The sequence below is a fragment of the Lissotriton helveticus genome, chromosome 12, assembly GCF_964261635.1.
Source record: "Lissotriton helveticus chromosome 12, aLisHel1.1, whole genome shotgun sequence".
In the NCBI taxonomy this organism is placed as follows: Eukaryota; Metazoa; Chordata; class Amphibia; order Caudata; family Salamandridae; genus Lissotriton; species Lissotriton helveticus.
In genome coordinates this window covers 570,635,138-570,658,865 of record NC_136073.1, presented here as the reverse complement: position 1 = coordinate 570,658,865, position 23,728 = coordinate 570,635,138, and the positions used below count along the sequence as shown (strand labels likewise).

Below are 23,728 nucleotides of genomic sequence, written 5' to 3'. Positions count from 1 at the left end.
TCAGTACAAGCCCTCAAGCTCTGGCACTCCCTATCAGCCAGCATTCGAAGCATCCAGGAGCAAATAAACTTCAGACCACAATTGAAACAAGCATTTGCAATGCAATTGGACTCGCCTTTGGACCGTATATGTATTTAGCTATGCAGCACATTAGCCTGGGTGCTGAAACATCTAATGTTCTGTAACATGGAGGGAAAGTAAGCACCAAACTGCGAGACACACCAGGTATGGGAACACACGGAGAGAAATATTGCCTTTCAGCAGGAAATGGTATAGTCCAAAGCTCTGTTTTCAATATAAAATCAGGGCCTTCGGTGGTCATATCACTGAAAATACAAGATTTGAAAAAAATATTATTGTCTACGGGTGCCTGTGGAAGACAATTTCTATGGACTAGAATCTAGAGAATGCTACGGTGATTCTGGTATTTTACTGACCTCAGCTGGTCGTTTTTTATCAAGAAAGTTAAATTGAGGCAGTTGAACAAGCAGAAAGCAATTCTGGTATTTTACTGACCTCTACTGGTCATTTTATATCAAGACAGTTAAATTGAGGCAGTTGAACAAGCAGAAAGCAATTCTGGTATTTTACTGACCTCTACTGGTCGTTTTCTATCAAGACAGTTAAATAGAGGCAGTTGATCAGAAAACAAAAGTCTAAGCGGAAGCAGGCACGTCCTAGGGCTGATCTCCAGAGCCCACAATGTACATACACATATAAGTATATACTAAAGTATATACAAGAGGTCTCAAATGCTTGACCTAAAAATGGCTCTTACCAAGACAGCTAAAACACCACACATCCTGGCAACAGAACCTTAAAAGACAGTTGCACCCTCAAGCTCAGTCTTTAGCTTACAATCCACAGATTGAAAACAACCCAATCAATAAACTACTTTCGATAAGCTGGTAAGTTAAATTAGGCTGACTTATGCTTCGTTGGGGTATTATGTAATTATGTAAGTTCACACATAACATTTGTGGCCCACACTAATACTAATACCATGACACTCAGCTATCAGCAGCCAACTGTAACTTACACCTCTTACATTCACATAAGACATATCAGCTATGAGGGTTGTCCATCACCAGTGCAGAATCACCCAGCCATCACCAAATGAACAGACATGGGATAACTGAAAAGCTCTGTCCACACTGTTGGTCGATCGGAGGACTTAAATCTAGTCCATGATTGCAGGTCCCAAATATCTATACACTATGGCCAATACTTTACATCTCACAATGCCTTTCAGATATGAAAAGATAGTAACAATGCACATCCCAGCAGATCTCTCCACTTTTCTCCGCCTCCAACAATGCCACCTCTGCCCCAGACCTGTAGCCAAACTTTCTGGAATGGACAACTCAGTGTGGTAACCAGAGAAGCAAACGTTATCATAAGAAACACCATATAGGGCACCAGTACAAAGCTATTGGCGCACTGAAAAAACGTAAACTGCGCATCTGTGTCTCCCACAGCTCATTATCCACCACACTGCTATGTGATGCATCTTGTAACACAAAAACCATACATCGGTGGTCATCACGCACGATACGGAAACATTTCCCACATAGGATCACAAATGAAAGACAACACCCTTCCAACCACACACCACCCTATATTGCATAGCTTGCTGCCCATGTAGGTAAGTGCCAAACATAGGGGTAATAAGTGCTATACAAACGTGCAATACAATATTTAACATTTGTTAATCACCAAGATTTGTTCGATCTTATTATAATCTTTTTCCCTATCAGACTTCAAAATTATTAAACAAAATGTGATTCATTTGAGCTTCTTAACTGCTGGTATATGTTGAAATATTTGTACAGTTCATAGACAAGTATTCATTTTTGGGGGGAATTAGAAAAACTGTTGTCCTACTGTATTTCTTTTTCGCACTCTCTGTACGCAAGGCAACAGGAATTATTTGATTTTGCAGCTGCAGCGTTTACTGCATAATTACGAGTTTGACGCATTACCCACATAATTCATCATCTGCTGCATAATCTACAGATTTTAACAACAAAAAAATTTGGTTTCCAGCTCAAATGTTAATAAAAAACGCTGGGACATGAGGCAGTTTGCTCCCACCCTCCTGTTTGAAAAGGCTTCCTTGAGCCACTGACTGAGCTGACAAGCTTGTGTTGATGTGTACCTCCACCCAGCGAGTGGTACAGAGACCTGAAAAGACTTTGGGCAGAATTTCCAGCACCCCCAAAATGACTTGTTGCTCTATACTAATGAAGGAATTAATCCAGAAACATGTGTCTAGAGTTACACAGCACAGGCTGTGCCAAGGCTTTAAGTGAAATGAAAAAACTGGGGGTCTCTCAAAGGGGCGTGGCCAATGTAATTAAGGGCGTGGCTTAAAACACGCAAGATAGAAATCTGTGCTTAGCATACTGTGCCGCCTGACTTCTATTTTGCTGTGTCTGTCATTGCATCCAGATATATGATACAACAAGTAACATCATGCCTACAAAAAGTCAGGACTATTGGCTTGTCAATGGTTGTTAGTTGCATAAGATAAATAACAGCAACTATGGCTTGTATATAATATTGAAAAAGCTTCCACTTAAAGCCCTGGTGACACCACAACAATGTTGCTGCTCCTGAGTTTCAAAAAGAGAAGGGAAATCCAGAGAGAAAATGACTCTCTTTAAAGGATTTCCCTTCACCTACAACGCTCACCTGGCATTACGTTATGCCGTAACTTCTCCACTGGTGAGAAGTGAGCGGTGCGAGTACTCGCACATCGATGTGCCTGCTGTCACTGCAGTCCGGAAAAAATGGACCGCCTGTGCCAGGGCACAAAACAGAGCCTGAAAGAGATCCGTTTTGAAGCCCCCTTTAAAAAACTGCAGCTGCTCAGTACCCATGAGACCCGGCCCACTTAAATGCCTGGGCTGTGCCAACATGGGTGAAAAATTAAAGACTACTATTGAAGTAAGTGTTATCATGTACTGCATTCACCATGATGCATTGGGGAAAATTGAGTGAAAATTGAGAGCTTGGATGTGCGGCAGTGTGCTCCCACCCTCATTCTGACTGGTCACCTTTCAGTTATTTATAGCTGTATTTGGATGTGGAACTGGTAGTAATGAAGTGAAGCGAAACAAAAGGGGATGATGGACGGAGCGTTTGAGCAAATCAAACACTCACCGAAGTGAAACCTGTGCTGTGGCTTGGGAAATTATAAAATTAAGTGATATTATCACACAATGCGCCACTTAAGCTGCATAATTTGGTTTCACTTGCCACATAACTTAGTCAACATTGCCGCAAAATATAGCTCCCCACCCCCGTCGCATAATTCCAGTGCCCCAGTCTGTACCCCAGTGAGATTGTCACATAGCTCACTTTAAAAAAATCCTGTCACTTTGCAGTCACAGAAAAAAAAAGTCAACAACATCTCCACGCAATTTGTCAGAAGGCAGAGCCTGACATTTAATATGTCTTGGAACAAGCAGCACATCTAACAGGATATGATCAACAAAAACTAAAAGCATTTTTATTGCTCAATCACCTTCTGAAATCGTGCATCTTTAAATATTGTGCCAGCTGCCTCGGTCATGGGGGGGGGGCAAAGATAAATATGGGCTGTCCGAGCGCTCAAATGCCCCCACCCCCCATGGCTACAGCCCTGGAAGGCATGATACAGTGGACCATGAATTAAAATGACTCCCTGGAGAATAAGAAAGACTTTTTGACCGTGACTCTCTTCGGCCTCTCCTACACCATGGTTTACAAAGACTGCGCGCATCAGCCGCCTGCAGGCTACCGTACCTCTGCTTGGAGTTCATCATCTAGAGCTGCTTTGCTTGTCCCAGCTAAGACGAGTAGAAGGAAGAGGCTCAAGCAAAGGTGGTCCAGCACCCCCGCTGCTCCACAGCAGGCCATAGTCAAAGACATTCTCTTAGATCCCCTCTTCGTTTGCGGTTGTTTTGGTTCCATTCCGTCCCAAGGTGAATAATCTCGATTTACTTCCTGGTTGGTACCGTGGCCAAACGCAGCCCCTGGCAGTGCAGCACCTGCCAATGCGAATGCCAGGCAAGGGCTTCGAGGTCCTTACCATGCCACTCCCATCACACAGCGCCCAATGTCTTAGGCAGAGATGGGACTGGGCAACCCGGAAAAAGGATACACCAGAAAGAATCCAAACAGGGGAGAAGTGCAATCTCAGCGGGGCGGGAGGGTAATACCTTGAGCAGGTGGAGGACACGAGGACTGCAAACTGGGGGGACGCTCCGGCTATGCCAAGGCAGGTTTGGGGGCTATCTTCATCTGCACTGCCTGTTGTTTATTTGGTGTAATGCAAATGCCTGCATTTTCTCCACCACCGTTGCCACAGGGGGCTTGGGCTCAACTTGCAAGTATTCAGGAGCAATCCGTGTTGTACCTTTACCAGCAGCAACCCTGCTGGCTCCGAGTAACCCCAACCCCTACTGCCGGTGCCCATTCGTCAGCAGTGCTTGGGGGCCAGTGCCAGTGTGTTCACAGCGATATGCATGGAGTGGTTTCTGGGAGGAGAGGGTCAGTGCCTGCTGCACTGTGGGCCAGACCAGCCGGGGTTCATGCTCGCAGGAGTCCGAGGGCTTCCAGTGCCCGGGCGGCGGCGGCACATTCTGTGGAGAGCTGGGCTGCACTCCCAGGGTCCTGGAGTCCGAGGCGGTCGCTCTGTGTGGCAGGACTGCGGTGTCTGTGTGAAGGAGCAAGAGGCGCCGGAGTCCGCGTGACGGGGAGCAGGTGGGGTGAAGCGCTGCGACGTGAGGTCGGCTCCAGCGCCAGCCGCTAGACCGTCGGACGCCCTGTGCAAAGTCTAGGAGGCAGGCGGCCGCCTCGCCCCTCCTGGGGGTGGGCGGAGTCTCCTCGGCTCCCGGGCCGCTCCCCCCGTCGGAGCGCCTCAAGTGCATGCGCTGCCCGCTCCCTGCAGCGGCGACGAGCGGCCTCAGTCCTCCGCGCCTGACGGCCACTGCTCCCTATCTCGTTCAGGGAGGACCCCCGCCTCTAGTGCTGCTGGCACCGCCTCCACGCCCAGTGCGGCCTGCTAACGGCCCAGAGCACCACCCCTGCACCCCCCGTGCGCTCTGCTATACAACACCGAGCACCGCCCTACAGCGCAGCGCACTCCCTCCGCATCCCCGGCGCACTCCTCCACCCCTCCCCTCCCCTCAGTGGACTCTCCCGCCGCCTCGTTTCGCTCGCCAACTCCGGGGTCCGGCTCAGTTCAACAATGCCCGTCTCGCATGGCGGAATACCTCTTTCTGCTCCAGTCGGGCTCTAGCCTTATATTTTATCGCCCATGGCCGGTTTTCCTTCGTTTTTGCGCGCAAATGGTTATAACACCGGAGCTTAGTTCTACTCCCCTTTCCTTACCCTCACTCTGTCCCAAAATATTTTATAACAAAACTTCACAGCTAACATCACCATTCTGGCAAAAGGCACGTCTTGGAATCCTCTCTCTGCTAGCAGGGAGCCGCAGTCTCGTCTTCTTTTCTGTCTCATGGTCGAGTCTCATTGGTGTCCCTCCGGACGCGGTGTCATCTTTCTCATTGTTTCCCTCTGCTTTGGTCTCAATTCCAGCTGTTGACAGATTAGCAGTCTCAAACCCATGTTTGCTAATGGGTTTCAGCAGCCTTCGCTCATTTCTGATAGCGGAATGTTCGAGTCTCGACCGTATTTCCCTGCTGGCAGGGCAATCAAGCTTTTAGGTTCACCTCTGCTGCTAGAGGCTGGCTCTGGCAATATTAGCCTCCTTGGTTCCATCTCTGATGGCAGGGACCAACACCCCCTCCTCCATCTCTGTGCTAGCCTAGCAGGTCGTTTCACTGCACCTTTATCTTTCTGGTAATAAGGGGATGGCAGCCTTACACTAGGGACTAGCTTAGCAGTCCATCCACCACCACCCAGTTGAAGTTTTGAACCGAGGTGAACATGTCCTGCCCTCACACCACAGAAAACAAACATTTACAATGCAATGGTTTCGCTTTTGGAAAGGTTAGAGCTATTGGCATTGTAAATGACAACATTTGTATTATGTGTAGCTTTTGAAAACAAATAAATAAATGGCATTGTCATTTACATTGCCATTAGCTTAATCTCTCGCAAACGTGAGACCTATTGTACCCTACGGACGAGCTCAGCAGACAGCAATTACTACCACACACACACCCAGAGCCACACACCCTGAGCCCCACACACACACCCAGAGCCACACACACACACACACACACCCAGAGCCACACACACACACTCAGAGCCACACACACACTCAGAGCCACACACACACACACCCAGAGCCACACACACACACCCAGAGCCACACACACACACCCAGAGCCACACACACACCCAGAGCCACACACACACACACACCCAGAGCCACACACACACACACCCAGAGCCACACACACACACCCAGAGCCACACACACACACACACACCCAGAGCCACACACACACACACCCAGAGCCACCCACACACACACACCCAGAGCCACACACACATACACACCCAGAGCCACACACACACACCCAGAGCCACACACACACACACACCCAGAGCCACACACACCCACCCAGAGCCACACACACCCACCCAGAGCCACACACATCTGTTGCCTTCAAAAAGTTTATCAATAGAAACGGTATTACACATAAAACCACATATGTAAACTACCCAGCAGGTAATGGAGCGGTGGAAAGGTTCAACAGAGTGTTGAAAGGAACCATACAACTAGCAAACAACAACGAGTTATGTTGAAAAATGGAGGTAAAGAAAATGATTTGGGCATTCAGAATAACAACTAGGGAGAGCACAGGAATCAGCCCATTTTAAATGATGAGAGGAAGAACAGCACTGTCCAAGGATAATGTAGGGTGGCTTAAGACAAGAAGGAAGGCTAATTGGTCTGCAGAGGAAGTCAGGAAGAACGTACCAAAGCACAGAGGGCATACAAAAAACATTTTGATACAAAGCACAAATGCAAACCCCTAACTATCCAGGTAGGAGATTTGGTGAGAGTAAAAAGAAGTGGGCACATTGAGAAAGGACCGAACAGGTTCACCAAACCATTTGTTGTGGAAAAATTATTTTGCAATTTAGCCCTCCTCAGCGATGGGAAAGTGTGGCATACATCTGCACTATCTAAATGCGAGAAAAAGAACAGTATAGAAAACGGAAAAGAAGCAGCTGGAGGGGGCAGGAACGGGCACACGGACAGCGGGACATCGCGCAACCCACCCCTACAAAGGACACTTCCGAAATGGTGGAAAACAAAGCTGTAAAAAAAAAAAAAAAAACACCGCCCACCGCCGCATGACGATTGCAAGGGGGCGGGATGAGTAAAAATGTCCGGAACGCCCACGAATCTGCTCCGGCCATGACGGACAGATCTCTGTTCCAATGGCTAGCCTCCATTTATGGAGCTAGCCAATGGAACAGAGGAGCGGGACATGAGTACACATCTCTAGACATAAGATTTCGCCCTGCGCGAAAGTCTGCTGCGCAGCTTTCGGTGAGGCGAAACCTAAAAATAGGATTAACTCCTGGGAAGTGCTAAGCTTTACTAGCACACGACAAACGTGCTTGAATATTTCATGAGCGTCCCTCCGTGGCCTATGGCGTCTTAGCAAATTTACGTAAAAACTGGTTTTCAAGAGCACAATTTGAACAAATTGTTTTCTAAATGTTCTGTGGAGGAAGCCCATCCCAGAACTTCTACAAGTCGGGTTCACACGCGGAAATTCAGGTCCAGTATTGCGCACTATCAACTTCCAAGCTTTCCAGACACTCGTTTCTATAACTAGCCACAAAAACTCACATCCGCCACTTCTGAAGTCCGTCTTCTATTCCTATGACCTTCAAGTCCTTCTTCGATGCAGCTATTCCACTGCGGCCGTTATTTCTATGGCTCCCACACATACACACAACACGGGGTTTCCAACTGTTGGGTTCGCAAACCTCCACGTTAGTGTGTTTCCAGGCATTGTATTCACACCATAGTTTGTAAACATCACTTCATTATTAGCCCTGTCATCTCGGCTGCAACGAGTACTATGCAACCTTAAACATCCGAGTTTAACAACGCCGCGCGCATGCGCAGACCTGGGCACATAACCAACCCATATATAGCACAATAGCGCTCCGAATAGTAGCGTAGCATCCTCTTCCCCCTGCCCTAAACTCAGCAGGAAGAACACTCACATCTTCATGGTCCCTTTCGGGCCCAGGTTTATTTATTTATTTTTTTTATTTTTTTTTTGGCAGAGTTTTATATAGCGCAAACTAGACCCGAACCGAATCAGGTATCAGAGCGCTTTACATAGCACCAGTTACGTTACATGAGGACACACTTTCATTTTAGGCACGGGGAGATTAAGTGATTTGCGCAGAATCACAGGAGGTTTTTGGCGTCGTTACCGAGACTCGAACCCAGATCCCCAGGTCTGAAGTCGAGCGCCTTAGCCGTTAGGCCAACCCCTCTCCCCAGGTTGGTCCGCAGCACGTCCTGCAGCCCACGAGCAGCGCTGATGTTTATGGCCAAAGCTGCCTGCGCCCAAGCTACCTCGGCCTTCGGGTTGAGAGCTTTAACGTCAGACATGGCTGAATTAGGGGGTTTCCGGGCTGGTCGCTTGGAGCTGAGCAATGAGCGGCCTCCAACACGCCGCCTCGTAAGAAAAGGGAGCTAGGTAGCATGCAGTCGGCGTTTCCAGAACGGTCTAACGTGCTGCGCGCCTCCCTATTGGCTGTGAGGGTTTCGGCTTTGTGACACCACTCTCTACTATTCGGTACCATAGTCGTATTCAGCACTAGACCGCATTTATACGTATTCAGCCATGTTAGGTGTAGTAAATTACTCGTGAATGTTAAACTGCTTACTGCAAGAGTCAAAGGGTTGTGCAAGAGCATGGCAAAGTGTGTCCCAGCTTGCAGCTCATTCATGCTTTGACCTAATATGGGTACTATCAGAGGTGGACACGCCCACATAAATCGAAATCCTACAACTCCAAAACAGCGTAATCTCGCAAGTAAAATAATTGTTTTCCGAAATACGACATTGCCTCTCTCGTTAGGAGGTTGATGTTAGGTACCCTAATGTGATCCTATCAGGAATCAATTAACAGCGGGAGGGGGGCGGGAACAGACAGCGGGACATCGCGCAACCCACCCCTACAAAGGACACTTCCGAAATGGTGGCAAACAAAGCTGTAAAAAAAAAATAATAAACACCGCCCACCGCCGCATCACGATCGCAAGGGGGCGGGATGAGTAAAAATGGCCGGAACGCCCACGAATCTGCTCCGGCCATGACGGACAGATCTCTGTTCCAATGGCTAGCCTCCATTTATGGAGCTAGCCAATGGAACAGAGGGGCGGGACATGAGTACACATCTCTAGACATAAGATTTCGCCCTGCGCGAAAGTTTGCTGCGCAGCTTTCGGCGAGGCGAAACCTAAAAAATTGCAAACCCCCAAGGAAGATTCTGGAGAAACGAGACTAACCAAGTATTTGGAAAGCAGTCAGTTATTAAATGATTCGCAGTGTGGATTTAGGGCAGGTAACAGCACTGAAACCATGCTGTTTTCAGTTACTGACAGCATTACATGTGTGGTCAATGTGGGCAAGTCTACTGCCCTCATTTTACTTGATATTCCAGCTGCATTTGATATAGTGCTGCATGCCGTTACTAAACCGCCGGTCAGATATTAGGATACATTCTAACTTTCTGAAATGGTTTGGAGCCTTCTTGACGGGATCTACACAGGCAATTTACTTGGAACCATATACATCTGATGAGACATTCGTAATTTGTGGTGTTTCCCAGGGATCGGCCCTGAGCATGACACTTTTTAATGTGTGCATTGCTCCTCTGGCAAATGTCGTCACTAGATAGGGACTTGAAAACATATCATATGCTTATGACACACAACTTATATAAGTCGGGTAAGATGAGGACAACTGTAAGTAGAGCCTGTTGGAGGTGATTTGCTACATGCAAAAACACTGCCTAGATGTAAGTGGGCAAAACAGAGGTCATCTTGTTTGGAAAATCAAACTCAGCTTGTAATAACACCTGGTGACCCAGTTTACTGGGCACCATCCCAACACCTGCCAAATCTGCTAGAAACCTGTGCATCATTATTGGTGAAACTCTATTTATGAGCGACCAGGTTATTGATGTTACAAATGGGTGTGGGGTCGCACACTACTCACACACCGGCGGTGTCGCCCCTAAGGACTCTGGTCAATGTAGTAAAGTGTTCGCGATGCATCATCTTTCGATCTTCTGCTATCTTCGCTGTCTTCGCCATCCCTGGACACGTGTTTCAGGGTATTACCCCTCATCAGCAGGGATAGGCCGTGTACTGGGGTTGCCGATGGCTGCCAATATCTGCCAGGTATAGTACCACTCAGGCGCGTAGGTGCGAGATCCCAGGCTCGTCAGCCCACTGCTCACGGGAGCTTTAAAGTTACAAATGGGGGTGGGGTCGCACACTACTCACACACCGGCGGTGTCGCCCCTAAGGACTCTGGTCAATGTAGTAAAGTGTTCGCGATGCATCATCTTTCGATCTTCTGCTATCTTCGCTGTCTTCGCCATCCCTGGACACGTGTTTCGGGGTATTACCCCTCATCAGCAGGGATAGGCCGTGTACTGGGGTTGCCGATGGCTGCCAATATCTGCCAGGTATAGTACCACTCAGGCGCGTAGGTGCGAGATCCCAGGCTCGTCAGCCCACTGCTCACGGGAGCTTTAAAGTTACAAATGGGGGTGGGGTCGCACACTACTCACACACCGGCGGTGTCGCCCCTAAGGACTCTGGTCAATGTAGTAAAGTGTTCGCGATGCATCATCTTTCGATCTTCTGCTATCTTCGCTGTCTTCGCCATCCCTGGACACGTGTTTCGGGGTATTACCCCTCATCAGCAGGGATAGGCCGTGTACTGGGGTTGCCGATGGCTGCCAATATCTGCCAGGTATAGTACCACTCAGGCGCGTAGGTGCGAGATCCCAGGCTCGTCAGCCCACTGCTCACGGGAGCTTTAAAGTTACAAATGGGGGTGGGGTCGCACACTACTCACACACCGGCGGTGTCGCCCCTAAGGACTCTGGTCAATGTAGTAAAGTGTTCGCGATGCATCATCTTTCGATCTTCTGCTATCTTCGCTGTCTTCGCCATCCCTGGACACGTGTTTCGGGGTATTACCCCTCATCAGCAGGGATAGGCCGTGTACTGGGGTTGCCGATGGCTGCCAATATCTGCCAGGTATAGTACCACTCAGGCGCGTAGGTGCGAGATCCCAGGCTCGTCAGCCCACTGCGCACGGGAGCTTTAAAGTTACAAATGGGGGTGGGGTCGCACACTACTCACACACCGGCGGTGTCGCCCCTAAGGACTCTGGTCAATGTAGTAAAGTGTTCGCGATGCATCATCTTTCGATCTTCTGCTATCTTCGCTGTCTTCGCCATCCCTGGACACGTGTTTCGGGGTTTTACCCCTCATCAGTAGGGATAGGCCGTGTACTGGGGTTGCCGATGGCTGCCAATATCTACCAGGTATAGTACCACTCAGGCGCGTAGGTGAGAGATCCCAGGCTCGTCAGCCCACTGCTCACGGGAGCTTTAAAGTTACAAATGGGGGTGGGGTCGCACACTACTCACACACCGGCGGTGTCGCCCCTAAGGACTCTGGTCAATGTAGTAAAGTGTTCGCGATGCATCATCTTTCGATCTTCTGCTATCTTCGCTGTCTTCACCATCCCTGGACACGTGTTTCGGGGTATTACCCCTCATCAGCAGGGATAGGCCGTGTACTGGGGTTGCCGATGGCTGCCAATATCTGCCAGGTATAGTACCACTCAGGCGCGTAGGTGCGAGATCCCAGGCTCGTCAGCCCACTGCTCACGGGAGCTTTAAAGTTACAAATGGGGGTGGGGTCGCACACTACTCACACACCGGCGGTGTCGCCCCTAAGGACTCTGGTCAATGTAGTAAAGTGTTCGCGATGCATCATCTTTCGATCTTCTGCTATCTTCTCTGTCTTCGCCATCCCTGGACACGTGTTTCGGGGTATTACCCCTCATCAGCAGGGATAGGCCGTGTACTGGGGTTGCCGATGGCTGCCAATATCTGCCAGGTATAGTACCACTCAGGCGCGTAGGTGCGAGATCCCAGGCTCGTCAGCCCACTGCTCACGGGAGCTTTAAAGTTACAAATGGGGGTGGGGTCGCACACTACTCACACACCGGCGGTGTCGCCCCTAAGGACTCTGGTCAATGTAGTAAAGTGTTCGCGATGCATCATCTTTCGATCTTCTGCTATCTTCGCTGTCTTCGCCATCCCTGGACACGTGTTTCGGGGTATTACCCCTCATCAGCAGGGATAGGCCGTGTACTGGGGTTGCCGATGGCTGCCAATATCTGCCAGGTATAGTACCACTCAGGCGCGTAGGTGCGAGATCCCAGGCTCGTCAGCCCACTGCTCACGGGAGCTTTAAAGTTACAAATGGGGGTGGGGTCGCACACTACTCACACACCGGCGGTGTCGCCCCTAAGGACTCTGGTCAATGTAGTAAAGTGTTCGCGATGCATCATCTTTCGATCTTCTGCTATCTTCGCTGTCTTCGCCATCCCTGGACACGTGTTTCGGGGTATTACCCCTCATCAGCAGGGATAGGCCGTGTACTGGGGTTGCCGATGGCTGCCAATATCTGCCAGGTATAGTACCACTCAGGCGCGTAGGTGCGAGATCCCAGGCTCGTCAGCCCACTGCTCACGGGAGCTTTAAAGTTACAAATGGGGGTGGGGTCGCACACTACTCACACACCGGCGGTGTCGCCCCTAAGGACTCTGGTCAATGTAGTAAAGTGTTCGCGATGCATCATCTTTCGATCTTCTGCTATCTTCGCTGTCTTCGCCATCCCTGGACACGTGTTTCGGGGTATTACCCCTCATCAGCAGGGATAGGCCGTGTACTGGGGTTGCCGATGGCTGCCAATATCTGCCAGGTATAGTACCACTCAGGCGCGTAGGTGCGAGATCCCAGGCTCGTCAGCCCACTGCTCACGGGAGCTTTAAAGTTACAAATGGGGGTGGGGTCGCACACTACTCACACACCGGCGGTGTCGCCCCTAAGGACTCTGGTCAATGTAGTAAAGTGTTCGCGATGCATCATCTTTCGATCTTCTGCTATCTTCGCTGTCTTCGCCATCCCTGGACACGTGTTTCGGGGTATTACCCCTCATCAGCAGGGATAGGCCGTGTACTGGGGTTGCCGATGGCTGCCAATATCTGCCAGGTATAGTACCACTCAGGCGCGTAGGTGCGAGATCCCAGGCTCGTCAGCCCACTGCTCACGGGAGCTTTAAAGTTACAAATGGGGGTGGGGTCGCACACTACTCACACACCGGCGGTGTCGCCCCTAAGGACTCTGGTCAATGTAGTAAACTGTTCGCGATGCATCATCTTTCGATCTTCTGCTATCTTCGCTGTCTTCGCCATCCCTGGACACGTGTTTCGGGGTATTACCCCTCATCAGCAGGGATAGGCCGTGTACTGGGGTTGCCGATGTCTGCCAATATCTGCCAGGTATAGTACCACTCAGGCGCGTAGGTGCGAGATCCCAGGCTCGTCAGCCCACTGCTCACGGGAGCTTTAAAGTTACAAATGGGGGTGGGGTCGCACACTACTCACACACCGGCTGTGTCGCCCCTAAGGACTCTGGTCAATGTAGTAAAGTGTTCGCGATGCATCATCTTTCGATCTTCTGCTATCTTCGCTGTCTTCGCCATCCCTGGACACGTGTTTCGGGGTATTACCCCTCATCAGCAGGGATAGGCCGTGTACTGGGGTTGCCGATGGCTGCCAATATCTGCCAGGTATAGTACCACTCAGGCGCGTAGGTGCGAGATCCCAGGCTCGTCAGCCCACTGCTCACGGGAGCTTTAAAGTTACAAATGGGGGTGGGGTCGCACACTACTCACACACCGGCGGTGTCACCCCTAAGGACTCTGGTCAATGTAGTAAAGTGTTCGCGATGCATCATCTTTCGATCTTCTGCTATCTTCGCTGTCTTCGCCATCCCTGGACACGTGTTTCGGGGTATTACCCCTCATCAGCAGGGATAGGCCGTGTACTGGGGTTGCCGATGGCTGCCAATGTCTGCCAGGTATAGTACCACTCAGGCGCGTAGGTGCGAGATCCCAGGCTCGTCAGCCCACTGCTCACGGGAGCTTTAAAGTTACAAATGGGGGTGGGGTCGCACACTACTTACACACCGGCGGTGTCGCCCCTAAGGACTCTGGTCAATGTAGTAAAGTGTTCGCGATGCATCATCTTTCGATCTTCTGCTGCCTTCGCTGTCTTCGCCATCCCTGGACACGTGTTTCGGGGTATTACCCCTCATCAGCAGGGATAGGCCGTGTACTGGGGTTGCCGATGGCTGCCAATATCTGCCAGGTATAGTACCACTCAGGCGCGTAGGTGCGAGATCCCAGGCTCGTCAGCCCACTGCTCACGGGAGCTTTAAAGTTACAAATGGGGGTGGGGTCGCACACTACTCACACACCGGCGGTGTCGCCCCTAAGGACTCTGGTCAATGTAGTAAAGTGTTCGCGATGCATCATCTTTCGATCTTCTGCTATCTTCGCTGTCTTCGCCATCCCTGGACACGTGTTTCGGGGTATTACCCCTCATCAGCAGGGATAGGCCGTGTACTGGGGTTGCCGATGGCTGCCAATATCTGCCAGGTATAGTACCACTCAGGCGCGTAGGTGCGAGATCCCAGGCTCGTCAGCCCACTGCTCACGGGAGCTTTAAAGTTACAAATGGGGGTGGGGTCGCACACTACTCACACACCGGCGGTGTCGCCCCTAAGGACTCTGGTCAATGTAGTAAAGTGTTCGCGATGCATCATCTTTCGATCTTCTGCTATCTTCGCTGTCTTCGCCATCCCTGGACACGTGTTTCGGGATATTACCCCTCATCAGCAGGGATAGGCCGTGTACTGGGGTTGCCGATGGCTGCCAATATCTGCCAGGTATAGTACCACTCAGGCGCGTAGGTGCGAGATCCCAGGCTCGTCAGCCCACTGCTCACGGGAGCTTTAAAGTTACAAATGGGGGTGGGGTCGCACACTACTCACACACCGGCGGTGTCGCCCCTAAGGACTCTGGTCAATGTAGTAAAGTGTTCGCGATGCATCATCTTTCGATCTTCTGCTATCTTCGCTGTCTTCGCCATCCCTGGACACGTGTTTCGGGGTATTACCCCTCATCAGCAGGGATAGGCCGTGTACTGGGGTTGCCGATGGCTGCCAATATCTGCCAGGTATAGTACCACTCAGGCGCGTAGGTGCGAGATCCCAGGCTCGTCAGCCCACTGCTCACGGGAGCTTTAAAGTTACAAATGGGGGTGGGGTCGCACACTACTCACACACCGGCGGTGTCGCCCCTAAGGACTCTGGTCAATGTAGTAAAGTGTTCGCGATGCATCATCTTTCGATCTTCTGCTATCTTCGCTGTCTTCGCCATCCCTGGACACGTGTTTCGGGGTATTACCCCTCATCAGCAGGGATAGGCCGTGTACTGGGGTTGCCGAGGGCTGCCAATATCTGCCAGGTATAGTACCACTCAGGCGCGTAGGTGCGAGATCCCAGGCTCGTCAGCCCACTGCTCACGGGAGCTTTAAAGTTACAAATGGGGGTGGGGTCGCACACTACTCACACACCGGCGGTGTCGCCCCTAAGGACTCTGGTCAATGTAGTAAAGTGTTCGCGATGCATCATCTTTCGATCTTCTGCTATCTTCGCTGTCTTCGCCATCCCTGGACACGTGTTTCGGGGTATTACCCCTCATCAGCAGGGATAGGCCGTGTACTGGGGTTGCCGATGGCTGCCAATATCTGCCAGGTATAGTACCACTCAGGCGCGTAGGTGCGAGATCCCAGGCTCGTCAGCCCACTGCTCACGGGAGCTTTAAAGTTACAAATGGGGGTGGGGTCGCACACTACTCACACACCGGCGGTGTCGCCCCTAAGGACTCTGGTCAATGTAGTAAATTTTTCGCGATGCATCATCTTTCGATCTTCTGCTATCTTCGCTGTCTTCGCCATCCCTGGACACGTGTTTCGGGGTATTACCCCTCATCAGCAGGGATAGGCCGTGTACTGGGGTTGCCGATGGCTGCCAATATCTGCCAGGTATAGTACCACTCAGGCGCGTAGGTGCGAGATCCCAGGCTCGTCAGCCCACTGCTCACGGGAGCTTTAAAGTTACAAATGGGGGTGGGGTCGCACACTACTCACACACCGGCGGTGTCGCCCCTAAGGACTCTGGTCAATGTAGTAAAGTGTTCGCGATGCATCATCTTTCGATCTTCTGCTATCTTCGCTGTCTTCGCCATCCCTGGACACGTGTTTCGGGGTATTACCCCTCATCAGCAGGGATAGGCCGTGTACTGGGGTTGCCGATGGCTGCCAATATCTGCCAGGTATAGTACCACTCAGGCGCGTAGGTGCGAGATCCCAGGCTCGTCAGCCCACTGCTCACGGGAGCTTTAAAGTTACAAATGGGGGTGGGGTCGCACACTACTCACACACCGGCGGTGTCGCCCCTAAGGACTCTGGTCAATGTAGTAAAGTGTTCGCGATGCATCATCTTTCGATCTTCTGCTATCTTCGCTGTCTTCGCCATCCCTGGACACGTGTTTCGGGGTATTACCCCTCATCAGCAGGGATAGGCCGTGTACTGGGGTTGCCGATGGCTGCCAATATCTGCCAGGTATAGTACCACTCCGGCGCGTAGGTGCGAGATCCCAGGCTCGTCAGCCCACTGCTCACGGGAGCTTTAAAGTTACAAATGGGGGTGGGGTCGCACACTACTCACACACCGGCGGTGTCGCCCCTAAGGACTCTGGTCTTACCGGGATGGCCATGGGCAATTCGGCCGCACCCGTGTATGCTAACATCTTCATGCAGTGGTACGAGAAACAACACATCCTCACCAAAATGGTATGGACTAACAATTTGAGAATGATAATTCGATACATCGATGACTTTTTCATTATTTGGAACAACACAGAGGAGACACTACGAACGGAACTCACTAGGTTCAATGAGATAGACCAAAGTATTCAATTAACCTGGGATATATCAGACATCTCAGTAAATTTTCTGGATGTGAAAATAACCATTACCCCACGGGGTTTCACAACTGAACTTTATGTCAAACCAACTGACAGGAATAATATGCTACTACATTCGAGCTTCCATGAACCCAACCTCATCAGAAATTTACCATTCTCACAAATGGCCAGAATAAAAAGGATTACCTCTGATGACATAACCTTACAGGCTAGCCTCAAGGAAATGACTAATAAGTTCATCACAAGAGGTTATCCTCAAACCCTAGTGGAAGAAACCAAAACAAGGGTAACTAACATCGATAGGACTAAGCTTCTAACCCCAAAAGTCAAACCGGAACAAACACGTACCGTGGTGGTGTCTAAATTTTCAACAGCCAGCAAAAAGTTTAAACATGCCATACTGAAACATTGGCCAATACTTAACGTTGAACCTGATTTCAAGCAATCATTTAGACAACCACCTCTATTTGCTTATACGAGGGCTAAAAACTTGGGAGAAATCCTGCAGGAGAAACATATTGAAACCACAACATACTCTGGAACAAAACCCTGCATGAACTGCGGTAACTGCAACAGTATAATCAAAGGAAACATCATTCATCACCCGATGAAAGGAAACGTGATCAAACTCAGGGTTAATGCCACTTGTGACTCCAGTAACCTGATTTATGGGATAAGATGCCCATGTGGCAAGATGTATGTCGGCAAGACAGAGCGACGCATCAAGGTGCGACTTACTGAACATAAATCCAATATTCGACTTAAAAACATGAAGTCAGCGTTATCTTCACATTTCGTTGAACAACAACATAATGTCTCCCAAATCAAATACATCATTCTAGAAACTGTACACAAGACTGAGGGGGTAGATAACAACAAATACCTCCTAAGGAGAGAGAATTTCTGGATTCAGAGACTGTCAACCCAAAAACCGATGGGATTGAATGAAAGAATTGAATTTTCTTGTTACCTGTAAATATTTGCTTCATTCACCGTATCTTGTGATTACTGTGTTAGTTCACCTAATATTGACATTGTTCATTTACACGCACCACATAAAGTTTATTTAATTTGAACTGCATCACACCCTTGTCCAACCCCCCAGCGCCAATCCGGGCCACTCCCCCACAGACCCCTCCCTCACCTCCTTGCTGCCACCACATTCGTTTTTTTCAATGCCGCTTTTTGAGTTTTTTATTACGATAATTTACTCTGGGAGTTTTATCTAACTTCTATCCTAACCTCCAGGAATGTATTCACTTTACCATTTCCTCAAGATTGTTCGAATCACCACGATCCGTATAACAGACCGCGTTAGTCTTTTTACCCTTTCAAATCACGTGAGGAACCACGTGAGCGGAACTTTTTAAAATATCTCAACGCGACCAGATTTCATCTGCGCCGGCGTTTTCAGAAACGACAACACGGATCGAAAACCTTCCTAATCTTATCTCAGGTCAGTCACAGACATGCGTCACAGCTCATTTTCAGAGCGCCGTACGCTCAGTTTCCAAGCAGCTTGCACTGACCATATTTTCACTGTATTTTCACAGAACCGAATTATTCGTCACAAACAGGCATGTAAGTGACACATCGTTTTTACCACTCCGTTTGCCTTGCTCCTTACCCCGATAGACAGATATAACCCCCCAGTATTTACACAATACCATGCAGTTTTCAATTGTTTATTCACAGACCGCTTACTAGATATTATGTTATAACCTTCAGTAATATGTTGATGTGTTTATTTTTTAGCTTGTCACACAGACATTATTTTCACTAATATTCCTTTACATTGTTGTTTCACAGTGTCAACTCCCTGATGAAGGGCATGTTATTAATGCCCGAAATGCATTGGACATTTTCAAAGACAGTGCCTGAAATGAAAATCATCTGTTAAAGTGCATATGAAATTATCATGAAAAATCAAAAATGATTATGAAATACAAAGAGATTTAAAAGCAAAATCATTGTATGGAAGTCTTTTTTCAGCATAAAAGACAATGAACATGTGTGCCCACTAAGGGATGAAGCTAGAGACTCTCTTGCCTCACTTCTTTATGCATTATGATTGACGCCGTTAGGCACTCGACGTCTCCTTGCGGAGCACCAGCAAACCTATTCTAAATATCACCGCCAGTGGGTGACTACCTCTGAGTAATCTACAGTTGTGCATCCTTCCTATCCGATTTCCATAGTGCCTCAAATGACATACTCAGGCCTTTGATCTCTGCAGTGTTTGTTGGTGGAAACCCATGCGAAGAATAGCATAGACACAGGCAGTTTCACATTATGGGGAAGTACCCCATTTAATTGTTATTCTAGTAATCAAACAGGTTTTAAATCACAATCGTTTATCCTGATATCCCCACTGGCACTCTCTTCAAGTGGGCAAGGTGCAGTTGTGAGCATGCATGAATCAAGATTGTGCTTAGTAAAATAATCCCTGTAGTGCACACTCATGTTGTCAAGGCCAAGTGCTGGCATGCTAAATAAGATATGTATTCAAATTTTGGGGGCATTTCATATAAGTAGATAAGATACAATACCTGTGAGCGGTATCACAAAGTTTCTAAGTATAAAGAAATTGTGGACACTGTCTGCATATTAGTTGAAGACTGTTGAGGTCTCTAAACTGGCAGTGGAAATAACCGCGTTATACTCCCTACCTTAGTTTCAGTGATAATTCCAACCTGAAAGGGTTTCAGTTAGTTGTTATGTTTTTCAATCGTTGCTAGAGTTGTCATCCTATATTAAGGTTCCCTCTATTTCCTGCGAGTATAGTTGTGAGTGTTCCAACCAGTTGCCCAATCCTAGATTAAAGGTAAATGTAACTAATCAATATTAGCCCATACTCTTTTGAATGTAGTTTTGCCCCCAAACACGGTCAGAAACCTCCTTACCGGCACACTTGTGATCCCTATATGCACAGCAATGCAAGCATGAGCCCCTAAACGTATCGCGTTTCCAAACAGTTTTCACGAATTGTTCAATGCACACCATACAAGCTCGAATGCAGTTAATAATGAAGAAACCTGGAGACGGAGATGCAAGAACAACAGAGAAATGGCCCTGTTTGAATGAATGTATGCAAATGTAGTAATACTATATGACGACTATCATGGTATTTTATGACAAATGTTTCTATGCTACTGATATGGTGTTACTGTTCAGTTCTACAAAATAATAAACACATCTTTAAAAAACAAATATTGAAGAAACAACGTCATCACAGTCACAAATTGTTCAATGCACCGTTATGTTGCTAATAGTCACACCATGCAAGCTCAAATGCAGTTCACACCAGTCTGATATGGAAATGCGCAATATTTAATGGCAATGAATAACAGACTTGGTCTAAAATAAACTCCCTTTGGGTTATTTTATCTGCATTCCAATAAGACTCTCACACCACAAACAACACTCAATTGTCACCATATCAATGTTACAGTAGCCAGAAAATCAAATATGTAGAAAATATTTATTGGGTTGGTAGAAAAAGAATACTTCATTCATTGGAGTTTTCAATAGTCATTAAAATACATACAACACTATTCACATAGATGCAAAAAGATTAACATCACATATACAGTGTAAATAAATCAATATACATTACAGAACAATCAAAAACAATCACTCAATATTTCATCTAATTGTCCTTTACATATATTGCACAATAATCCATAAAAGTTGCAGGAACTTTTTTCTAAACAAGTAGGCCAAAAATCGAAGCGTTACAAAGGCATACACAGGTTCAACCTCCTTCTTCAGGCTTTGCTACTAATTTGTTCCACCACTGTTATCTACATAAAAATATATATAGAAAAACAATTCAGATATTAAAGCATAAAAATACATCCTTAATAAGAACCAACCTATTTACCCACGTATTGTTCTCAGGATAAAAACATTAAAACCATACTATCTCATATTCTTTTCCTCTGTTTCAGTTATTATTACAGTCTAAAGGGAGAATATAGACATATTGAGTTGCTGGCACTGTTATAGTGGTAACGATTGAACCAAGACACAACACATTCATGCACAACCAGATAATTAAGTCCACACACATGTTTATAATACTTATTCTGCCTCACTGGCAGGTGTTCTTTTCTAGGCTTGGGCTGACCAAGCTCGATCCTTAAAGTGCAAATTACCCAGGTACACTCAAGATATAAACATCCCTCTCATTATAATTCTGCCAAGGGTTTTTTTACCACCTCTCATTGTAAGTCTACCAGGGGTATGGAAAACCCTATTTATTAATTGTCGGAGATCTAAAGATAAACTGGCTTGTCCTCTAGTTTGACACCAATCAATATTCATGGCAGGGAGATTAAAATCCCTCTCAAACAAATACTGAGATAAAAGGGGCTAAGTACCCACCAAGGTATACACAGGTTGGTATTCATTACAGGAAGTCTTATTTTCTGGTCATAATTAAAAAAAAAAAGAAATCCCGCTATCACAACGATGTGTAAAGGGGATACGTCTCCACTCCTTAAACATTCTGAAAGACAAAGCCAACATAAACCAATTAGGCTTTAGCTAAGCAGATAGCTCTTAATTTTTTAATAAAATTCGAGCGGAAAAAACACTTATTAAATACCATAATGCTGGTGACAAACTGGCCTGTCACAGATTATTCCTGAGTTTCCTTCCCTTCTCAGTTAGTGCAGTTAAGATATCCTACATATAAAACGAGAATGCCCACACTGTCTATTATAAAAACAGTGCGGTACCTAGCTCCTCAATGACCAAACTCCTGGATAATGTAAAAAAAAAAAAAAATCGACATTTTCAGAAATAGATTTACCTTAATCAATGTGAAAGGAACTTGATATTTTTTTCTCATCATTATTCCTATTTCGACGTTACTCAAGTGCCCTGAGCAAAGATATCTACAATTGAAAAAATAATGAGATAGTATTTTTCAGCCACCATCATAGGTTCCCAACGGCACTAAAAATATATCCGTGGCATACAATAACCTATAATCATAAGGGTCCCTCTTTGCAGCTATGTATTGAGTCTCGAAACGATAAGGTCACTTGCAATTTAAACGAAACATCTCTATGAATCCATTATCCAAGCATCCAATAGCTAAACAAATTCCGCGTCTCATTAGCAGATTGAAACGATACTAAGAAACACACTCACATTGAGGGACTGAGAATCTTAATATCCTAACAGGAGATAAGCAGAAGACCTGCAAACAATAAAAAAAAAACTGCGCTATGCTCAGAAGAACCTGCGTGCTATGCTCAGAAAATCCTGCGTGCGAATCGGCCACTTACCGGGATTAATAATCTCCTGAATGTGCTCCGGAACGCCTCATCACTGGATAAAGGGCCTGGTTCCTTTATAAACCCATCTTGATTAGAAAAACTCACGCCAAACACCCCCGTTTGTAAAACATAGAAATAGGACTCAGAAAGTTATTTCACATCCGCCATTTTGAGAAGGAAGAAGAGGACGTAGGACACATTACATATACTAGGTTGTTAAAAAAAGATATAACCAACATAGAAATGGGACTAAAAAGTTCCTTGCATCCGCCATATTAGAGGGGAGAATCGCAATAATATTGATACTACCAATATTGGATCACTGCATATTCCATGAGCACGGCAGGCTACCAAAATAGAGCTTCCTATACTTATCACAAAGCGCTACATGTCCCATGTGTGCGGCGACTTCATGGGCCAAAATATAAGTCACCTTGCCACTAGAAAAACACATATATATATATATATATTTTTTTTAAACGAACAGACCAAAATGTATAATATACGTAGTTCACCTCTCAAATGTGACTTAATGTTCATCTATTTTCAAGAAGCATCTCAAAATAGGAGAAATCACCAAGCTCATAGAACCAATTAGAGCGCATGTGCGACTAACATTCTGGCTTACTTCCTGTGATAAGAAAGGGAACTCAAATGTGAGACAACACAAAAAATAAATAACGTCGTTATTTATTTTTTGCGTTGTCCATGTGGTTTAGCGTATGTTGGGGAAACAGGCCGTGAACTCAGGATTAGATTGGCTGAACATAAATCAGCAATTAAGACCAGAAAACTGAATGCCCCCTTAGTCTGACATTTTTTAGAGCATGGACATAGAGAAACAGATTTTATGTGGTTCATTTTAGATAGGGTGACCATGAATAGAGGATGTGGCAACATGGAAGAAAAGTGCAAAGCCAGGGAACAGTGGTACATATCTTTCTTAAACACTGTAAGGCAAGGCTTGAATTAGAGAGAGAGGAATTTGGAAAAACTGATTAAATAATTTCTTTCATGAGATTATTTGTCTTTGATACCTTTGAGTTCCCTTTCTTATCACAGAAAGTAAGCCAGAATGTTAGTGCCATTTTTAGACACTTTTACTCCTACTCAGGAGCTTTTATATTACAAATTTGGGACTGTATTCGATGATATTAGTCCTGGTGGTTTTAGGAAGTTGTATCTCCAATGGAGATACGGCTCTTTGCCAATCGGAGCCCTCACGAGTAAATGGTGCCCACCTACTCCTAAAAATTGCCCAGGTTGTACTGTGGAGTCAGAAAATGAATTGC

At 47.2% G+C, this 23,728-nt stretch overlaps 1 protein-coding gene and 1 long non-coding RNA gene across 2 annotated transcripts in view; both read right to left on the bottom strand.

Annotated features, from left to right (window-relative positions):
* The window catches only part of MMP15 (matrix metallopeptidase 15), a 249,042-nt gene extending 244,058 nt beyond the window's left edge, over positions 1-4,984 (bottom strand). Inside the window, exon 1 of the mRNA XM_078670153.1 lies at positions 3,790-4,984. Coding sequence (XP_078526279.1) covers positions 3,790-3,957 — 168 coding nt within the window. The 5' untranslated portion in view covers positions 3,958-4,984. The remainder of the gene's footprint in view (positions 1-3,789) is intronic.
* A 15,080-nt stretch (positions 4,985-20,064) lies between these two features.
* Positions 20,065-22,044, bottom strand: LOC144798290 (uncharacterized). The gene is made up of 4 exons (XR_013603499.1): positions 21,965-22,044; positions 21,758-21,837; positions 21,535-21,658; positions 20,065-20,183 (listed from the first exon to the last, which is right to left on the bottom strand). It is a non-coding gene; the product is annotated as an uncharacterized LOC144798290 (long non-coding RNA).
* Positions 22,045-23,728: the final 1,684 nt, after the last annotated feature.